The sequence below is a fragment of the Crotalus tigris genome, unplaced genomic scaffold, assembly GCF_016545835.1.
Source record: "Crotalus tigris isolate CLP2741 ecotype Arizona unplaced genomic scaffold, ASM1654583v1 scf7180000017754.2947050, whole genome shotgun sequence".
Taxonomy (NCBI): Eukaryota; Metazoa; Chordata; class Lepidosauria; order Squamata; family Viperidae; genus Crotalus; species Crotalus tigris.
The window spans coordinates 154,100-175,422 of record NW_024096616.1 but is presented as its reverse complement, the minus strand read 5'-3'; the positions used below and the strand labels follow the sequence as shown (position 1 = coordinate 175,422).

The following is a 21,323-nucleotide window of genomic DNA, read 5'->3' as shown; positions in this document are numbered from 1 at the left end:
GTTGTCATGATCCTGCGTGTTATATGATTGGTGGAACATGATTTCAGTCACTTCAGTGGAGAGAGTCAGAACGTACAAGCAAAAGTTGCAGATTAGTTTATTTTATATATACAAGGAGTTGTCTTCAGGAAGAAAAAAATGATTTATAGAATCTTAGAATATATGAACTGGAATGGAATTTAAACATCATCAAGGCAAACCCCTGCTCAGTGCAGAAAATTCACTAAATTATCTATAACAGGTGACCATCTCTCCCTTATTTGAAAACCCCACAGTGCCCTCACTGTGTTATAATTTAGGCATAAAATATAATCTGCTATTTTTCTTCATTTCTTCTTCATTATTTATGTGTTCATTTTAATAACATTACATTTTCACTAAATTGATTTTTAAATAACCTCTAATCAGATTGTGGCCATTATCCGCAGGAGTATAGCCTGTGTTTGGAATAGGGCTTAGAACTCTTATTCCTGTTCTTCTTACTTCTGAGTATATCTGAAGTAGGGAGAGGTCTATACATCAGATTTAATATTCACAGGAATAGATTCTTATCTAGATGCAAATTATTTGCGCTCTGAAGTTCAGTAACTTTGCCCAGCCAAATGGATAAGATAGTGATAGGGTTCCCTTGGTGATGCTATGCATGTGCACTGAAGGTGAAGAAAGGAACTCTTTCTTTCAGTCCTATAAAAATAACTCTCCAGCCTTTGCAGACTATTTCATGTTTTGAATTCTTCTCTAGCCAACAGTGGCATCGTAAAATATTTTATTATTGAGAAAGGAAGAGAGTGGAGATAAACCCTGCATTGTTGGAACAAATGTGTTGTATTTTTTTTTTCTCTTTCTCGGAAAGACACAGAGTCACCAGTGCACAAGGGAGAAAAGACGGGAATGAGTCCGCCCCCTCCATCATATTCCTGACATTTGTTTTCTGTTTGGGAAGATGAAGATTTGCAGCAGGGCATACTCTTTCCCTGTGAAGACTCCCAAGCTGGGATCTAAGTCAGTGTTTTCAAATTTGACAACTTATGACATGTGGACTTCAACTCCCAGAATTCCCCAGCCAACTTTAAGAGTTGTCACATTTGAAAAACATTGATCTAAATAGAGATGGAAGTCTCCACAAACTGACCCTTGTTGCATAAATTCTCTTCTAGTAATGAGGGAAGAAAGGAGAGCCACTGACTCACCTTATTTCCCCCCCCCCTTGTTTAAAGATAATCAGGTGGAGGAAAGTAGACTGCCTGGTAGGATACTAGTAAAGCTGCCAAGCTTCTTCCCCCAAACACTGGTGCCCTCCTCAACTAAAGGGTAGACCAGTGTTTCTCAACCTTGACAATTTTAAGGCATGTGGACTTCAACTCCCAGAATTCCACAGCCAGCAATGCTGGCTGTGGAATTCTGGGAGTTGAAGTCCACATGCCTTAAACTGTCAAGGTTGAGAAACACTGGGGTAGACAGAGATGATCAGAAAGTTGTCTTTAGAACAGGCCTGCATTTGTATTCATAAGATTAACCCCAATTTGTGGTGAAGTGCCAGGTTTTCTTAAACCTTTATGCTCTATGCAAAAAACAAAAGGGGGTATTAAACACTAAGCTGTAAGGAATTGACCCACTCTGGTGGATCATGTATTTTGCAAGATTTTTATTTTTTGTTTGCTTGATATGGAAAGAACTTGTGGTCACAGCTTACCAAACTGCTTAACTTGCTCAACGTTTATCCTCACCATTCTTGAGAATTTGAACCTGAAGTTCTCAGGCAGGATTTTATTGTACTTTAGAATTTGCTTTTTTTGTTTCCTGGATGAAAAACCTTCAAGAGGGTGGAAACTCCCAGAATATATTTCTCTCAACACATTCTAATTAGTGGATAGATGTTGTCTTTTTATATTATGCACTGATTGCTTCCTGTCCTTTTAAAAATCCTGATTTATTAGGATTCTTAAGATTGTATCTGTACATGATTTGTCCTCTTTCTTATCTAGCATTTGTAATTATTTATGTCTGAAAAGTGAAGTAAACAAAACAAGGTCAAAAGGGAGATGTCATTTCCTGTGTTGTCACAGGTGTCAGCAATATTAGAGTGCAAGAATTTATCCTAAGAAGTCACCATTAGAATTCACATTAAAGTCTTAGGGTGTGCTCCTCAACAAGGAATAATATAGGCAATGTTGGCACATTATTAGATAAAGTTCTTGGTCAAATGAGGCAGTGCCCCCTCCACACCATACATGAATGACTATCAGCTGAAGCAATCACACTCTGATTATGGGATGCATAATAAGAGCACTAATGGGCTACCCTTACAGTCTTAATCAGCTGACCAACAGTATTTTTAAAAGCTACCCAACAAGCAAGAGAAGAGACTAACACTGCAATATTTTATAAAGGCAGAACAGTAGTGGAGTAGATTGGGTGATAGTAGTAAGGGTAAGTGGGGCATTAGAAGGCATCTTAATAAGGACATCTTTGATCATCCTTACTGCTTCAGGACATGATAATTCCATTGAAGCTAATATTCAAGATATAGACTTGGATGGCAGACCAGTGGGAACTCCCACCTTTGACCTCAAAGTAAATTAAGCCACTTTTCACCTCATGTACAGACTTCACAGCAGAAGTTATGATGGCTACAGTAGTCAGGGGGTGAGTGGGTTGTTCAAGTTTGGGAAGGTCAGACTAACTATGAATAAATGCATTGCAAGAGGAATAAATAGCTGCTTTTATTCATTGCTTTTAAAGCGCTCCCCTTTGTTCCGTCTCATCTTCTAGATTAGGCATGGAACATGATGGTCAAGGGAACCGATGTGGGGATGAAGTGCGGATGGGAAGTATAATGGCGCCGCTGGTCCAGGCCGCGTTCCATCGCTTCCATTGGTCTCGCTGCAGTCAACAGGAACTGAACCGATACCTGCAGTGAGTACAATGATGGAGAAGGATCACTTCTGTTGCAAACATTTCATAAGCTAGAAAGCCTGATGCTGAATTAGAAAATTCTTCTTCTAGAAAACGGCAAGGGGAGCATTTTAGGGTCAAAAAATTAAGTGAAAACTAATGAAACTTGTTATCCTGAACTCATTTACTTGCTCTGAATGAAGTAAGATTTGGTTCTAAATAAATATTCACTGGATTGCTTTGTAAGGATGTACTAAGGCAGGGGTCCTCAACCCTTGGTCCATGGAGCGGTCCCGATCCATGGCATGCCAGCAACTGGTCCGCACAAACAAGCAAAGCCCATCCATGGGATGCAGGCAGCACACAAAACCACGCACTCTCCGGTCCGTGAAAAACCTTTCTCCACGGAACCTGTCCTTGGTGCCGAAAAGGTTGAGGACCTCTGTACTAAGGCTAGCTTGTAAGCAGTTACGCCTTTTATTTTTTCATAATAAGCTTCTTCTCAGTTCTGGTTTTTTTAAATCAATTTTTTTATCCTATGTGTTTTTTTATTAGTTAAAACACATAGGAAAAAATACACATTTATAAAATCCTTCTAGTCCTTTTTGTTATATTTATTAAATAACAAAACTCTGTTTGGGGGTTTATGTTTTTAAAAGAACATTGGCAAAGAAAAGGGTCATTGATGAATAAAAGTTGCCTCTCTGACAGCATGGTGCCTTCCTTCAAAGATGAAGTAGGGATAAACCCTGGTAATTGGGATTCTTATAATTGCCATCTCTGTTTCTGTGTCTTTAAGGAGTCACTTTTGAACTTACTTCCCCAAGATTCAGGCAATTGATATTGTTAGATAAGTGGATTGGTCCTTGTTACTAAACTCTTGGTTAAATAACACATGTTAGCATAATTTTTGAAGTGAAAATATAATTAGGGCTTTCTGTTGCATCAAATATGCTCCATTTACTAAGCTTTTGTCATTATGTTTATTTTTTTTCACTCTTATATTACCTTTCCGTTAGCAATATGTACAAAAAAATAAGAAGAAATGAGAATCACACCATAAAACTGAAGAAAGGTTACAGACATAATGATATTATTATAGCGATCATTTTTATTTAAATGAAACTGCTCCATTAAATGTCAGTCATTTTTCACTAAACAGATGAATCTAATAACAGCCAATAAATCAGTTATTATGCATATGGAAATATTTTCATCTGTATTTATAGCAGCTTCTTTTTTTAATTATTATTCTCTTTTCCAGATGACTCTCCCAAGGTATTGATTATAGAGAGAGAATTTCCATGCAACTAAGGGTCATAATGGTGAACATAATAGGATCTCTTGTTTCAGAGGCTAATTTAATAGAGTAGATGCTGGGTTTGATATACTTAAGTAGGAAGTGTGCTTTCTGAACACATTTCTTAGAAAGCATGTCCTCAATTATGCTTGGAACAATCGTGGACTGAAACTCACAAAGCTTAAGACCTCCCACATCCATTTTTGTGACAGTGATTTGTGTCCATTGCAGTTCCTACGATTGTTTGCGTGATGATCCCTTTGCCCATGACTGGCCTTCCCTCCCTCAACTGCCGGGACTCCACTACTCCATGAATGAGCAGTGCCGCTTTGATTTTGGTTTGGGCTACATGATGTGCACAGCTGTGAGTATTTGATCGAACTATGGTGGCCCTTATCCAGGGCCTTTGAAAGCATCCCCAAATAACTTTAAAAGGGAGCATCAGAAGATGGACAAAATGGCTGACGGGCACAAAGCAAAGCTTACTGGCAATCTATGAGGTGTCTCAGAAAGTTGTATAAACATCCTGTTTTCAAAAAACTGGAATTCTAACAATTATGATACTATAATTTTATTAGAGCATTTTGGAAATAGAAGGCCTATGGAAAAAAGAGACTTTTATTACAATTAATTCCCAGAGTTCCAAGGATTGGTTGCATAAGGATTTCTCTTCTGTGTTATGAAGGAGGGAATTAGATGCATGTACGATCATGGTTATTTTGTGAGTATGGCTGTTAACTACATCTGTGGTACTTCCGTACATGTACTATCTAGCATTTCCAAAAGCAGAAGACTTGATTTATCTATGCCCAGCCTTCTTTCCCCCAAACCCTAAGAAATTTACAAAATGATAATTGGATAATTGAAGACAATCCTCCCATTTAAAACAATATAGAAGCTGCAATGCAAAAGGTGTCATAAATTTAAAACATTTTTTATTTTAAAACATTTTTATGTTTTAAAACAGTAAACTAAAATTACTACTAAAAAGAAAGGGCCTTCAGAATCTGAAAGCAGCAAAGCAAGAAGGTTTTCCATGGGAAAATTGTCTAAGCCAAAGCTGGCCACCAAAATCTTTTACTAGATATAATATTTTCTTCTGGTTCAGGGTTTTTTTTTTTTTTTTTTTTTTTTTTGAGGCTTTCTGTGGTATGCAAATAATTGAAACAGGGCTTCTTGTCCCCAACCCAATTGTAGCCAATCAGGAAGACAACCTCTCCCAATTCTGGCATGGAATTAATTTGATTTTCAGGGAACGGTAGCATCCAGATGAAGAGCACTCTCTGCAAAACATATGGCGTGTGTGTGTGTGTGTGTGTGTATAATGGCTTCTGTTGAGAGAAAGTGACCATGGATTTTCCATTGTCTGAGCAAAAAATCCTGTTGTGATAAGTAATCTTTGTTCCATTTGATCATCTTCTGTTTTTGGATGCTCTAGATATTTATAATACTAATATAACAGCCATGTCTGGTTTAAGCCTGTAGTAAGCAGTAAAATATTCTGCATCTTCAAAGCCATCAGTGTCTTCCTGTCCCAGATAAGGATGATAAGTAGATAGATATGTAGATAGATAAGAAACATTTTCTAGACTGTTTAGTCCTCTCAAAGTAGATAACGCATTTGCAAAACTCATAAAACAAACTGATAATGGAAACAAACAAAATTCACAGAAAGTCCAACTAAAGAATAGTTAGTTGGGAGGGTCCAACTAAAATAATAGCAAAATGGGAGTTGCTATCAGGATACTTGTAGATCTACATTCCTTCCAGCATCCATCTTTTTATCTGTTCAGTTCTAACTGTCCTATATATTCAAGGGTAGCCTCCAGTAATGTATTCTAATTGCCAACAGAAATTTAATTGCTAGCAAGCTTTGAAGAAGCAATTAGTAATATAAATACATTTTTCTAGTTCCGCACCTTTGATCCTTGCAAACAGCTGTGGTGCAGTCATCCTGATAATCCCTACTTCTGCAAAACAAAGAAAGGACCTCCATTGGATGGAACTATGTGTGCTCCTGGAAAGGTAAGAATCTTTGCTCAGTAGAAAAAGAAGAGAGAAAGAAAGTTTAATATCCTCTTCAGGTTTAATGGGAAGCTATCTCCATCAGAAAGAGTTAAGAGATCAGGGAATAAAAGGACAGAAGAGTTTTAAAATATTTGCTTAATATTTGCTTAATGTAGAGCAATAGCAATAGCACTTAGACTTATATACTGTTTCACAATGCTTTACAGCCCTCTCTAAGCAGTTTACAAAGTCAGTATATTGCCCCAATAATCCGGGTTCTCATTTTACTGACATCAGAAGGATGGAAGGCTGAATCAGCCTTGAGCCAATGAGGATCGAACTGCCAAATTGTTGGCAATCGGCAATCAGCACAATTAGCCTGCAATACTGCATTCTAACCACTGTTCCATGTATATGTGAGTAAATATGACAATAACTAAAAATATGAAGTGCAAGCAATTAGGAGTTTAACTATTTAAAATGAATGTTATGAACTCCCAGAAAAATTGGAAGACCATTTTTTTTTAAGTATTTGACCTTAGTTTACCAACTCTGTATGTAATGGACAAAAATCAAGCCCCATTCACCACTTTACAGATGCACAAAATCCTATTTGCTATGTTTTGCTTATACATAAAATATCGAAAATTCCATTCAGCTTTATCAGCCATTTTGTTTTTATGAATAGCCTTTCCTCATTATTAGTGCATTAAACTCAAGGAATTAAAGGAATGGTACTTGATCATTTCCCCAGTTTGCAACTCAGGTTGTATACTCCAGGTGGCATACAGGATTTGAAGAATCTGTTGCTAGACCTGAAATCACCCTCCTGCTAGCCTTGCCAAGTAGAACAGACAGGAAACGGGACCAGATAAGCTAATTCTGCTTTATTGTAAAGTTACACAGATTTTGCAAGTCTGAAAGTTCAGTTTTCCCGCCGTCTTCTTTACAGCCCAAAAAAACTAGAGTAGGTCCCTTCTGAGTCTCTTGCCTCACCCACTGTCTGGCGGGGGCTATGCTGTCTCTTATTTGACCATTTGCTAGATGGCATCTCTTCAACCCCTTTCCCAGGTTCTTTCTCACAATGCCATTATACTCCTGAGGTTTCCCTTTCAGCAAAGATTGAATGGGTAGATCTTATCTGATTTTGCTTTCATCCAAATTCCTGTCAGTTGAATTGCCTGCAGGTAAAGCAAGGATGAAATCTGGAAATCTGAGGATCTTCATCTCTGAAATAAACTTGGGGTTCTACTGGGGGAAGGAGGAGTCAGCAGAAATGGAAATGAAGGTCCTATTGTGTTGGTTCTAAAATAGCCCTTTTATTAAACAATTTAATAAGAGTATTCTGAATACTTCTGAATTCTTTAGCAAAGCTTTATTTTTATTTTTTTCCACAATATACCCGTTAGAACTCCTGCAGATTAATAAAAGAGTCTCATGGCTTATTAAGATCCTCAAGAAGAAGAAATAAACAGAAGTAATGAGGGTAATAAAAGCAAAAATAGCAATGCAGCATTTCCTTTTGAGGGGAAATGTATTTATTGCTATTGTACAGCACAAAATTGTTATTTCAGATAACAATATTATGTCCTTTTTCAAAAATATGCTGAAGAAGAAACTATGAACATGCTGAAGAGTAAAATATACAGGAACAAATTTAAATTATCAGTATAAGATCACCAAGCTCATCTTGAAGGACTTTTTAACTTTTCACGTATGTGATTTCTTATACGCCTGGATGTATGCATTTTTAATGATGTTATTAGCTGAATAAATGGACAGATGGGAAAGAGAAGAGGGGAAAAGAAGGAAGGAAGGCCTGGTCAAGATGAAAAGATGAGTTCCCCTTGCAAATGTACCTTTCATTTGGTGCAAAGCACCTGTAAGTTGGAAATATGTGTTGATGGATGAGCTTCAGTCATTCCCTAACTCAGTCAGAATAGGCTGAGGGAAAAGATCAGACTACTTTTTAGAAAATAAAAGTTATTTTATTTCAACTTATATTCAAAGTCAACTTTGTTTGTCCTCTAGAGGTAAACCAAGCCCCTATATTCATCCGGCTCCCCACTTAATTCTTCCTACATTTATTTATCATTCTTTTCCTTGCTTTTCTTCTCATTTATTGGACTGACATTTTGGTTCCAAGAATAGCAAGCCACTAAGAGTGGGAGAGTCTGTCCTTTTTCCTATCATAACTGAATTCAGAAGGATCACCCTATCTTTTACATATTTACTTGTTTAATATCTTTTTAACCTTTATTTATATTTAAGACATATGAATAAACTTTATATCTACCCTTAAACTTACATATTAAATCATCAGCCTATTAGTAAACATTTAAACATTTTGTTGCTATTAGTCCTAATGCATGTATTAGGCTTCCTACTATCTCTCAATCACACCAGTCTCCAGGTTAACATTATCCCACATTATCTTTTCTCTTACAAAGAACAGAGTCTTTAGACTCAATTTTCTTCTACTCCATTATTGTGAATACTTTACATTTCCTGGGATTACTTATGGTATTACTAGCCTGTAGCCTCCCAGAGATCTATGCTTCATTATCAACCCAATTCTTCCTGAAAATTTTCTATATAGAAGGAATAAAAAAGATGGTTGCGGTTTAATATAATATGATAAGCTTGTACATGCAGTAAAAGTGTATGTTAATTGTAATGGCTTATTTGATATTTCAGCTACGTATGAAATCATGTAAACTAGTAACAAGCAAGGACTACCTTAGGTTTATAGCAAATGGCAACATGGTTCTTTCTGTTTTTGCTTGCAGATCAGTATCAGTATCTCTTGGCAAAGATCTACTTCTTGCCAAAGTAATATGTAATTTATGTAATGTAGAAAAGTAATTCTTTTCCAAATGATATCATTTCAGTTTGAAGAGTGATGATTTACTTAATTTGAGTGGAATTCCTTACGGAATAGTTCCTTGCATACCAAAAACTTTCATGTCAGGACAAATGGTTAAATTAGATTTGCTTTCTATCTGACCTCTGGTGTCTTTGTGGTAAAACTTAACTTTTATTTGGTATATCATGAATCACCGTGCCGTGGGAATGGCTGGCGAGTTGCACTAGCGGCCCCATTTGTGCATGCGTGGGAGCGCTAGCGCCGCCCCCAGTGTCACGTGGGCCCATTTGCACATGTGTGTGGGTGTTAGTGGACCACATGCACATGCCATAGGTGCCAGCGCCACCATCAGCACCACTGTGGGTGAGTGTGGCCGCTTGTGCATGCATGCGCACGCACGCACGCGCGCGCACACACATTTCCCTGTTCCTCCCTTTCTGTCTGGACTGCCAACCCGGAAAAGTTGGGGAGCTCTGTTCTAGTTCTATATTCCACAGAAATGAGACCCCAGTTATAGAACAATGGGAGCAGATGGAAAATTGCAATGGAAAGAAACACAATTAGATTTGATGTGAAAAAGAAGAAAAGTAATTGATTACTTCTTTAAAAAAACACAATCCTTTAAACTCACTCCCTCACATTTCAAGTGAATTTGCCTATAAACTCTTTTTCCAACCAATGGGAGACAAATATCAAAAGTCAGTACTGTAGTGGCTCTGGACATACGGTTGAGAAATATTCTTCTAAAGGATTTTTCAGACATTTTTTAAATTAACATGATCCCATTCAGTGAATTGAATGACAACATTTTAATGGGAGAGATTGAAAGAGCCCATTTGGCATAGTGGTGTTGGCCTAGAACAGTGTTTCCCAAACTTGACAATTTTAAGGCATGTGGACTTCAACTCCCAGAATTCCACAGCCAGCAATGCTGGCTGTGGAATTCTGGGAGTTGAAGTCCACGTGCCTTAAAATTGTCAAGTTTGGGAAACACTGGCCTAGAAAGCAGGACACAGTGAGTTCTAGTCTCCCTTAGGCATGAAAGCATGAATGACTTCTTAGGATGAATTAGGGCTAATCATTCTCTCTCAACCCAACCTGTCTCAGAGGGTTGCCAACGGAAATAGGAGACAAGTATCGTAGGTATGTTTGCCACCTTGAATGTTATATATACTGTATATAAATGAAGGGGGGGCTGAAAACCTAATAATGCCATTTATTATTAGTCTAATATGTCAACCTCCACTCGAATATCCCCAAAAAGTCCAGGATTACTTTTATTTCTGAAAAACTTACTGTTTTATTGAATAAGCAGAGGTTTCGTTTCTCTAACTAACCCATTTGAAAGCGCCATCTCTCCCTCCCCCCTTATTCTAATGGCAAGATGAAAACAAAGAGGCCCGTAGCTGACAAATTTTCACACTTGACAGCTTTCGTTCCTAGCTCTGTTGGCTGTTGCCAGTACTATTACTTGATATTGCTTTGTATATATGAAATCAAATGAATTTCATTCCTTGGATCACTTTATTCATTAAAAAAAATACACACAGAGGCTGCAATCTTATGTAAACTTTCTATCCCAGACAGTAATCAGAAAACATATTATTGCTTTAAAAAAGTCTGTTGATGAGGAAATTGATAGGGAGACCACTATCTTTCCAAAGCTAAATGAGAACTGTTTTGATATGAACAAGATTCCATAATACAGTAAGTAACAAATATGCTTTAGATACAGTTGCCAGACCCACACATTGTCTCTTTTTACTGTGCATTTCTTATTAATGGTAAGCGTGCCTTCAGCTGTTAACTAAAAAGCAGAGACATCACCCTGCCAACAAAAGTGTGTATAGTCAAGGCTATGGTTTTCCCTGTTGCAATGTATGGCTGTGAAAGTTGGACCATAAGAAAGGCGGAGCACAAAAGAATTGAACCTTTGAACTATGGTACTGGAGAAGACTCCTGCGGGTACCCTGGATGGCAAGGCGATCAAACCGGTCAGTCCTAGAAAAGATCAACCCTGACTGCTCTTTAGAAAGCCAGATCCTGAAGTTGAAACTCAAGTACTTTGGCCCCCTAATGAGAAGGAAGGACTCACTGGAGAAGGGCCTAATGCTGGGAAAGATTGAGGGCAATAGAAGAAAGGGATGACAGAAAATGAGGTGGCTGGATGGAGTCATTGAAATAGTAGGTGTGAGCTTAAATGGACTCTAGAAGATGGTAGAGGACAGGAAGACCTGGAAGAACGTTGTCCATGGGGTCGTGATGGGTCGGACACGACTTTGCAACTAACAACAAAAAATAGTGATCATTTTCAAGTATTCTGAATGTTTATAAAAGCAGATCCTTCCGTTAAGTTCATGAAAGAAACAAATAGCTCTCTGCTTCAATGTTGTCAGATGTTTTGCTTGGAACACTGTTAGTGAAACAGAATAGATGATAATCAATTAAATGTGTGAGTTCAGAAAAACAACCATTCCTCCTCTCTCATCTACAAACATGTAGTTATTGTGATTTCATATCCCTATTCCCAATGCCCTTTGGTAAAACACACGCCAGTCTGAGCATGGTTGACGTGTTAAGAAAATAACTTGGCTTAGCAACAACTGAGGAAATTAAGTGCCAGAAAAGCTTTTTTGTGTCGGTTTTGTTTAGTTTGCTTTAGCTAGCATAAGCCTTCACTGAAACCTTCCCATCCATAAATTCTTGAATGGGGTAACTAAATTCCATATTTATCAGCAGTCAAATTCTGTAAATAATGAAGAGAAGAATTATCGCCTGAAGAATTCCCTAAGATTATGAGACGGGGAGATTTGTTTATCTGCTCTGACTGCTTTTGTCCATCATTATGCTGAAACTGTGGCTATTTCAGCAACAGCTGGATCATATTGATTGACCAGAGGATTCTGTAAGGTAGCTGGATAACATCTGGCCAGAAAATCTTTTGGAGTGTGGATATTTCTGGAGAGGCTGGTTGTAGAGGAATTAATATACTGACTGTATGCTTGAAATATGGGAGAAATTCATTTTTGTCCTGATCTGAGGCCAGCAGTCTATTTCCAAAGGACAAGTTCACATGCTACTACCTGCATCTAAGTTAATAATTCTAATAATTTCCAGAGAACTCTGAGGGGATGGCTTTTTCAGTTGGCATAGTTCTTTCCTTATGATGCATTGAGTTGATCTGGACAGTTGACGCAATCATTCTGAAGACATTTTAGTTTTTGCCAGAGTAAAATTTGTCTTTCGGAATTGAGGGCAACAATGCAAACAGGATGCCAATAGAAATTCAGCTAGTGTTGAATCATGTCAGATGGAAAATAGATTTTATTATTAACACTGTTACCACAGAGAGCTACTGCAGTTGCTGAAGGAGTAAATATATATTGGATTTTGATCCTGAATGGTAATGCGTTATGACTTTGATGGCTTGCTGTTACCAATTTTCAAGACCGTTTGAAAATAAAATTGCTTACATCTATCCATGATGTGTACTGCTTGTGCAGTTACATTAATAGACATATCAAAAGCAGAATTATTGAGGCGAGGTTGCTAAGACCTGAAGATGAAGACAAAGACCTCCAACTGCTTTCATGTTTGATTGTTCTCCATCTTAGCTTGTAACATCTAAGAAGAGCTATTTTCCCGCTAGCTATTTATAGTATGGCACTGTGGACAGTGTCTGAGCCACACTACTACCATTATGGTGATCTAAAGCCCATCTTCATGTCTGATACATTAGCACAGCAATAGCTACTGTAGATGGTGCTGTAAATCACCAGTGAAGAAATGGTCAAGAAGAGATAACCGGTTGAGTCAAGGAGATTATATTTTGCTCCTTGAGAAAGAGATACCAGTCAAGCTCTTACTAGAGAAATTTAATCTTAATCCAGAAGTGCCGGATAATTACTGACTGATTTTTAGCATTTTCTTCATGGGCAAAATGCTTAGCTAAATAATTGCCAACTAACAAGTATGATGAATTTGATTTATGAAATCCATTTCGCTCTGCTAAAGACCTGATTTGAGGAAGATATTTTCTTCACTTCTCAGAACATGAGCTTCTTTGCTTCTTTCTAAAAGTGAGATCTGCCATTAGCGAAAAGGAGAAGAAAACCTTTGATTTTCTAAGACTTTAATTTTCTCAGATAAAGACATTCTTTTAATAGCTTTACTGGATAAAGAACAAGCACTTGGTCTGTGATGGATAGTATTACATGTATTGGTCTCCTTTTACATATTTTTTTCTGTTATTTTTTTTTAATTTGCCAATTATATTTGGCAATTTAATTATATTTGGTGATTGCCAAATATTGAGCATATTAAAAAAATAATGTAACATAAATGGACAAATAGATAAAATGAACGTGGAATATATATAAGAGAAGGATTGGAGGATAAGGGCTCCTATTAGTGTTAATGCATTTCATAAAGTAAAATAAGATGATTAACCATTAAAAAGAAAAAAAACAATTTTGTGCTTTTTATTTTGATTCACAGAATAAATGTTTCCTAAGAATTGTGCATTTCAGAATTGGCCTTTAATCTGTTCCAATACATTTATCCTACTGAGATACTACCACATTCAATTTTCATAAATCTTGTGGCAGTGTGTCTTTAAACAGCAGGACACTATGATGCGTTTTGCATTAAATAACTTTCTGTGCCTTTACACAAACTTCTCTGCAGCCAATGGCTGTTTAAAACCCTAACTGTGCAGTCTTACGTCTCTATTTTTGGGAGCAAGCCAAGTGTTGAATTTAGTTGGACTCTTGACATAAAACTCAGTCTTCATTTTGCCTACTATAGAAGAATGGACGCTTAAAGTGTCAAATTTAGCAGAAATGGCGAAAATTTCTGCTTACTTGAAGGATCATTCACAAGAAAGATACATTTCGGTCTGGAGAAGATGGATAGATTATATTCAGAATAAATATGGGACTAAAAAGTTCCATCTAGTTTATGAGTAAATTTTAGAGTATTATTATTATTATTATTAATAGTTTATTATAGTAGAATTTGTATTAGTTTTATTATTATTTTTAGTATTAGTATTGTTAACAATTTGGATATTGTATTGTTTAATAATATCGATTTGTTTATACTATTATGTTTATTTTTAATTTATTTATACCTATGTTAAAGGGGAGTTAAAGCGCATTATGGACTTGGTTATTTATATAGTTGGTTAATGTTAGTTAGAGTTTGATTATTATATTTGTAACCCTGTACTCAGCTCTGGGAAGTGGGGGAGGGAGGGGGGTTTAGGGTGGGTGGGTTTTGGGGTGTATACTGTAATTTTTATAAAACTTTTCAATAAAAAAACTCAGTCTTCATGAAGTGTTATCTTCATTGGCATGTTTTTTTTTTCAAAAAGAAATGATAACATTTCTTTTGCAGGTAAAGGAACAGTTTGACTGTTGTATCTCTCAGTTACTCTCAGAATAGACAGCTATGTGCCTTAAGCTTTGGACCATTTCACACATTGCAATGAATCACACTTGATCTTACCACAGTCAGTTCATTGACTGTGCCCTTAATAATGTGCCCTTTTTTTGTCACATTCATATGCCATATACAGTTTTTTGTTTATACCACACTGGATTTTAGAAATATGAAGTAAGATTCAGTGAAATACAGTTTGAAACTAAGACTAAGCCAGACAGGTTCTGAAGTTATCGTCTTAAAAATGAGGATCTTCCAAAATGGGTTGAATTAATCTAAATCCTCCTGAAGCATTGCTAGCAATTTGTAAATTCAGAGGATTGTCCTGAGCATTACATATTTCTCATTATTTTCTTCATATAAGTATAAACCACTGGATGTAGTTTTGCAACTGGCAACTGGCATTTCTACTTTTAAACTGCAGAGAATTATTCTACCATCACTGTCAGTGATAATGTTTTAGGGGATGGACTCAGGGACTTCTATATCACTGAATCCCCTCAGTATTGAATTACTCTTTGCTATTCTATAACATGTATGAATTTGCCAAAAGCCATACAGGTTTTGGCTTGTAGGGAACATTTTTTGCTTGTATGCTTTTCTGAAACTTTTCCTTGTGTACCAATCTGTTACCCATTTTTTCCTCCTCCGTTTCTTTTGCTCGAACATATTGCAGTTATCAAGCAGGGGAAAAGATTGGGAAAGAAGAAATAGGGAAAATGTGAATTTCACAACTGAAATCAAGCTCATAATCACCAAATGAGACTCACTTTAAGTTCAGTATCTAAAATTACCTTGCTTTCACCCCTGCAGGAACTATGTTGAGTTGTGTGATTAAGATTAAGGGTGAGCTCAATCCATAATCCATCCAACATCTGATTCAATACAGAAGAAAGGAACTGTGGCCAGAGGCCAGAGGAACACCATAATTCTTTCTCTCTTCTCCACTGTATTTTTATGTAGATTCCCTTGTATCCCTTTCAGTTTAGTTTCTCCTCACAATACTTACAGAATTAAATATAAGCATTCCATAAAGGAAATTAAACAGGGGATATTTATTTTGCCAAAGACAATTTTCACAGTCCAGATGATTTCCCTCTGAGAAAGCTGACCTCAGCTTCTCCCAGACATGAAACAGATGGATAAATATGTGCTGTGTTAGTCACCACAGAGACAGATCTTGGAATATTAATGAGAAATTGCATGAGTTCCACAGTCTTTTTGACAGGTTTCACATGCAACCATTCTTCGCACATTAGCGCATGCAATGGTATGGACAAATCTAGTCACAGCATAGCTATGTCATGAAGAGACAGAGAAATAATACCTCTTTGCAAACAGGATTTGACCACAAGATCAAACATCTGAAAATGTTAAAATCTGGAATGGAAAAGAACTTCAGATATTTCCTGATAGACTCTAATTACATCAGATAGGCTGGAATTTATTTCAGTAAGATAAATCATTTAAACTCCTGTCCCCATACGTATTTCTAGTGCAATAGCATTCTCAGATCAGCCCATTACATAAATGGAGCTGTTTATGTTAAATAATTTGGGAGAGCCAGCTTATATTAATCATAATGTGATATAATAATAATAATAATAATAATAATAATAATAATAATAATAATAATAATAATAATAATAATAATAATAATAATAAAGTTGGAAGGGACCTTGGAGGTCATCTAGTCCAACCCCCTGCTCGGGCAGGAAACCCTACACCATTTCGGACAAATGGCTGTCCAGTATCTTCTTAAAAACTTCCAGTGTTGGAGCATTTACTGCTTCTGGAGGCAAGCTGTTCCACTAATTAATTGTTCTCACTGTCAGGAAGTTTCTCCTTAGTTCTAGGTTGCTTCTCTCCTTGATTAGTTTCCACACGTTGCTTCTTGTCCTGCCTTCAGGTGCTTTGGAGAATAGCTTGACTCCCTCTTCTTTGGGGCAGCCCCTGAGATACTGGAAGGCTGCTATCATGTCCCCCCTTGTCCTTCTCTTCGTTAAACTAGACATACCCAATTCTAGCAACCGTTCCTTATATGTTTTAGCCTCCAGTCCCCTAATCATCTTTGTTGCTCTTCTCTGTACTCTTTCTAGAGTCTCAACATCTTTTTTACATAGTGGTGACCAAAACTGGATGCAGTATTCCAAGTGTGGCCTTACCAAGGCATTGAAGAGTGGTATTAATACTTCGCGTGATCTTGATTCTATCCCTATGTTAATGCAGCCTAGTACTGTGTTGGCCTTTTTGGCAGCTGCCGCACACTGCTGGCTCATATTTAAGTGATTGTCTACTAGGACTCCGAGGTCCCTCTCACAGTTACTACTATTGAGCATGGTGCCACCTATGCGGTACTTGTGCATTTGGTTTTTCTTGCCTAAATGTAGAACCTTGCTTTTTTCACCATTGAATTTCATTTTGTTAGTTAGTGCCCAGTGTTCAAGTCTGTCCAGATCCTTCTGTACCTGAAGCCTGTCTTCTGGAGTGTTGGCTATTCCTGCCAGCTTGGTGTCATCTGCAAATTTGATGAGTTCCCCATCTATACCTTCATCCAAATCGTTGATGAAGATGTTGAAGAGTACTGGGCCCAGAACAGAGCCCTGGGGCACCCCACTACACACTTCCCTCCATATAGATGCAGTTCCATTGAGGACCACTCGCTGAGTACGCCGGTCAGCCAGCTACGGATCCATCTGGTGGTGGTTCTGTCTACCCCACATTTTTCTATCTTCTCAAGTAGTAGGTTGTGATCTACTTTATCAAATGCCTTACTGAAGTCCAAGTAAATTATGTCCACAGCATTCCTCTGATCCACTAATTTTGTCACTTGGTCAAAGAATGCAATAAGATTTGTCTGGCATGATCTATTTTTGACAAACCCATGTTGGCTCATTTAAGGACTATTCAGCAATCTTGGCTACCTATTACCTGGTGCTGTCAAAGCAACAGAAAGATCTAGAGTACAATTATTAATCAGCCAAAGTCCAATTTATATGATTCTCAGTGATTGCATGATAATTTTAACATACCTGTAGTTGCCATTCATTATATATTACCGATTCTGATGTAAAAAAGAGCAATCATGACAATATATGATTTTACTTTAATTTAATTCAATTCACTTGATAGATTATCTGAACTATGTATTATAAACATGTCTCCCCTGAAAGGTAAATATTGCTTCCAAGTTGCTTTCCTTGTTATATGATAGCTTCAAAAGTCATGACTCTATTGACAATACTTGGTGAAGCAATTCAAATAGGAAACATTTTCACCCAACAACATCATTCTTCCTTTTTTCATTCTAAGACTTGGGAAACTGGACAGATATTTTTGTAAATAGGAAATATGGAAACTTTTTTCTTTTTACTTTGTTGCTATATGAAATCAAGACCCCATGAAGATTTTGTATGGCGCTATCTCCAGTACAAGTCATAGGGCATTGTTTTCTGTTGTCTTATTCTGATGCCGTACTGCAAGTTGAGCTGCGTTTGCATGCCAGCCCGCCACTCACATGGCCCGGTTGCGAATAGACCATGCCCTTGGTAGTGGGCCATCACCCACGGGTTGGGGACCCCTGCATTAGAGCAACAGAGAAAAAGGAAGGTGTAACTCCATAGCATTTTACGATCAGTTCACCTTCAAAAGTATAACACATAACTTTTGTAAGTCCAAAATAAGAATGTTGTTCTGAGATGAAATCCACAGATCCAAGTCACTCTTCTGATTTATTATTTGTGTGTCCCTCTTAGCTATTAAACATCAGCCAGTTTCATTTTTAGGTCCTGTGTATTATCTTTGTCAATATCATTCTTGTAAACTCTCTTTTTAAAATCATATCCAAAAACAGCCTGATTCTCAATTGTATCCTCTTCTATCTACTTTTTTCAATAGTAGCAAACAATCTTAAGAGAAATTTCTGAGTACATTGTTGCCAAATATCCTTGAATTCTTCCAAAGTTAAAATACTTTTTTCCATTCAGTATTTTTGAGTCCTCTCCTTTAATCATAATCTTTAGTTCAATTCTGATTGCGTCTAGCAACCAGCCTTCAAAGTCTCCTCTTATCAAGTTTTTCTCTAATCTATAACATTTTCCTATATAAATATTTTTAAGATTCAAAATCTTCACATATTTTTAATAGGATTTTAAACACATCAGAGGAAGGAGTCTCATTTCTTATTTTCAGTCAGTCTGGTCTAGTCCATTTATAACTTTCCAGAATCAATAGTCTAATATTTTCCTGCTTATTTCTTAATTTTTTTTTTTAAAAAAATAAGTTCTTAAACTTAGATAAAATTACTTTCACTGAGGATTAAAGGAGAATCACCCAGTGTAATAGAACTTGTGCTTCAGAAGATTCATAGTATTCAAAAAATAATTTACAAGCCATTTCCAGATGTGATTAAGAGAGGAAGTGGGCAAACCCAGTGTCCATTTAAAGTCTCCAAATTTCAGCTTGGGCAAAGCTGACCTTCCCAGCTCCCAAAACTCTAAAACCTGCCAGAAAACATTATATTACAGACTCACTGTAGGGAGCATCTGCATGTAGCACTAAAGGCAATCTCAAGTCCTCCCCTGTATATGGAGAAGAATTTTAAGGCGCCAATCCATTTGTCAGCTTCTTGTGCTTCTACAACAGTGGTTCTCAACCTGTGGGTCGGGACCCCATTTGGGGTCGAACGACCATTTCACGGGGGTCACCAAACCACGCTGTCCGCCATTTTTTTCCCTTTTCCCTAGTTGTCCTACTCCCTCTTATTGGTGGCCACACCCATTTGGGGGTCACCACAACATGGGGAACTGTATTATGGGGTCACGGCATTAGAAAGGTTGAGAACCACTGTTCTACAATCATCGGCTCTACTAAAAGCAAAGCCATCTTCAGTCTATTATTGGTTCCTTGTAAGCCAAAGATTGGGAACAAATATTCCAGAAGACTTTTCTTTTCTTTTATTTAAAGTTAATATACATTTTAAAGGGAAAGGATTCAGAAAGATGGGGAGAGGAAGTTTATTTTTACAAGCTAGAACTTTTTTTTTACAAAGCTGTAACTTTGGTATGTATGATGTAACAAATCAGAATGAAATTAGATATATGCAGAAGATAATGAAAGCTTTGAATACAATTGGCTGGGAAAAACTAATTCTAGGGGATGATTTAAATATTGATGCAGGTACACTGGGGGATAAAATAGCTTTTCATAAAAAATAAAACACAACTTTACTCTCTGAGACATTGCAGACATTAATGCAAAGGTATGTGCTCATGTTTTTGATATTTGGAGTATTATAAATCCTTCAAAAAAGGATTTACATATTATTCAGGTAGGCCTCAATCTCATTTAAGGATAAATTATATTGGAGTTTCAAAAACAATTTCAATCGATTGGGCTGAGCAGAAATTGCACCAATCTGAATTCCAGATCATGTCTCAGTTATTATTGGATATAACTTAGAAAGCTCCCATTTGCTCATTTTTGGCATTTGAATTCTATATTGCTTTATAATCTACAAGCGATGCAATATCTGTTCAAGTTTTGATAAGCTTTTAAAATAAAAATTGTGTGGAGCAAAGAACAAGATGGAACGCCATGAAGGCAGTAATAACAGGGAAATGTATAAGCCAAATGAACAGGATCAGAAAGAAAACTACATAAATGATAAACATATTATATTCAGAAGAAGAATGTAGACTATATGAGTAAAGATAATAGAACAAGAGTATGCATTAGAAAGAAAAAAGCTGGATATTTCAGATATCAACACCATTTCAACACAATGTTTTCAAGATAAAATATTAGGAAATCTCATGAGGTAATAAGCAGGGTTGCCCACTATCCCCTTTCTTATTTAATTTTGTAATAGAAACATTAATAGTAGCACTTTGTGGTAACATTAAGGTAATAACGGGAGCTGAAGTTAATGCATTGGCAGGCTGAACTATAGCCACTGTTAACAATGGCACTAAGAGGGTCAGATCAGCAGGAGAGAACAAAGATCTCCAGAGTTATGGCCCTTTGTGTGAGGTTTTATACTTTCTCAGGGATCCCCAGGACTGCAGTTGAAGTAGAATGAAATGCAAGTTTTTTGGGGGCTCAATGAAGAGTGCAGTGGTTGGAGTACAGGAACAACATGAAGTGTTGGATGACATTTTTCTATGAGCCAGGTTAGGAAGAGGGAAGGAGGGAGTGGTGAAGAAAGAAAGGGAAGCAGAACTGATTTGAAGTAGTTTCCTTGAGTACGAGGGGAATAGTCTGAAGATTACCCTATTAATAGAGAAAGGATAAATGGGGGGATGGGGACTTTCAGATTTAGATGTAACAGTGGGAGAATGTATTCTTGCCAATACTCTGTTGGTTTGTGTCAGCTTTTTGAGATTGTCTGTCTGTCTGCTGTCTGTCTGCTGTCTGTCTGTCTGTCTGTCTCTCTGTCTATCTATCTATCTATCTTCTATCTATCTATCATCAACCGAGGTGGCGCAGCAGTTAGAGTGCAGTACTGCAGGCCACTTTAGCTGACTGTGTTCAGCAGGTCAGCGGTTCAAATCTCACCGGCTCAAGGTTGACTCAGCCTTCCATCCTTCCGGAGTAGGTAAAATGAGGACCAGATTGTTGGGGGCAATGTAAATATATATATACATTGCTTACTGGTGTACACCGCTTAGAGAGTGCTTGCACTTAAAGCGGTATATAAGTCTCATAAATAAATAAATCTCTATCTGTCTGTCTATCATATCTATCTATCTCTGTCTACATCATATCTATCTATCTATCTATCTATGTCTGTCTGTTTGTCTATCATCTCTATAT

General features: G+C 37.1%; 1 protein-coding gene across 3 annotated transcripts in view; it reads left to right on the top strand.

The window, feature by feature from the left end:
* The window catches only part of ADAMTS2 (ADAM metallopeptidase with thrombospondin type 1 motif 2), a 274,775-nt gene that overhangs the window by 211,623 nt on the left and 41,829 nt on the right, over nt 1-21,323 (top strand). For all 3 annotated transcript variants that reach the window (XM_039340802.1, XM_039340803.1, XM_039340801.1), the window contains exons 8-10: nt 2,773-2,916; nt 4,427-4,559; nt 6,107-6,220. In XM_039340802.1, the coding sequence (XP_039196736.1) occupies nt 2,773-2,916; nt 4,427-4,559; nt 6,107-6,220 (391 nt within the window). The remainder of the gene's footprint in view (nt 1-2,772; nt 2,917-4,426; nt 4,560-6,106; nt 6,221-21,323) is intronic.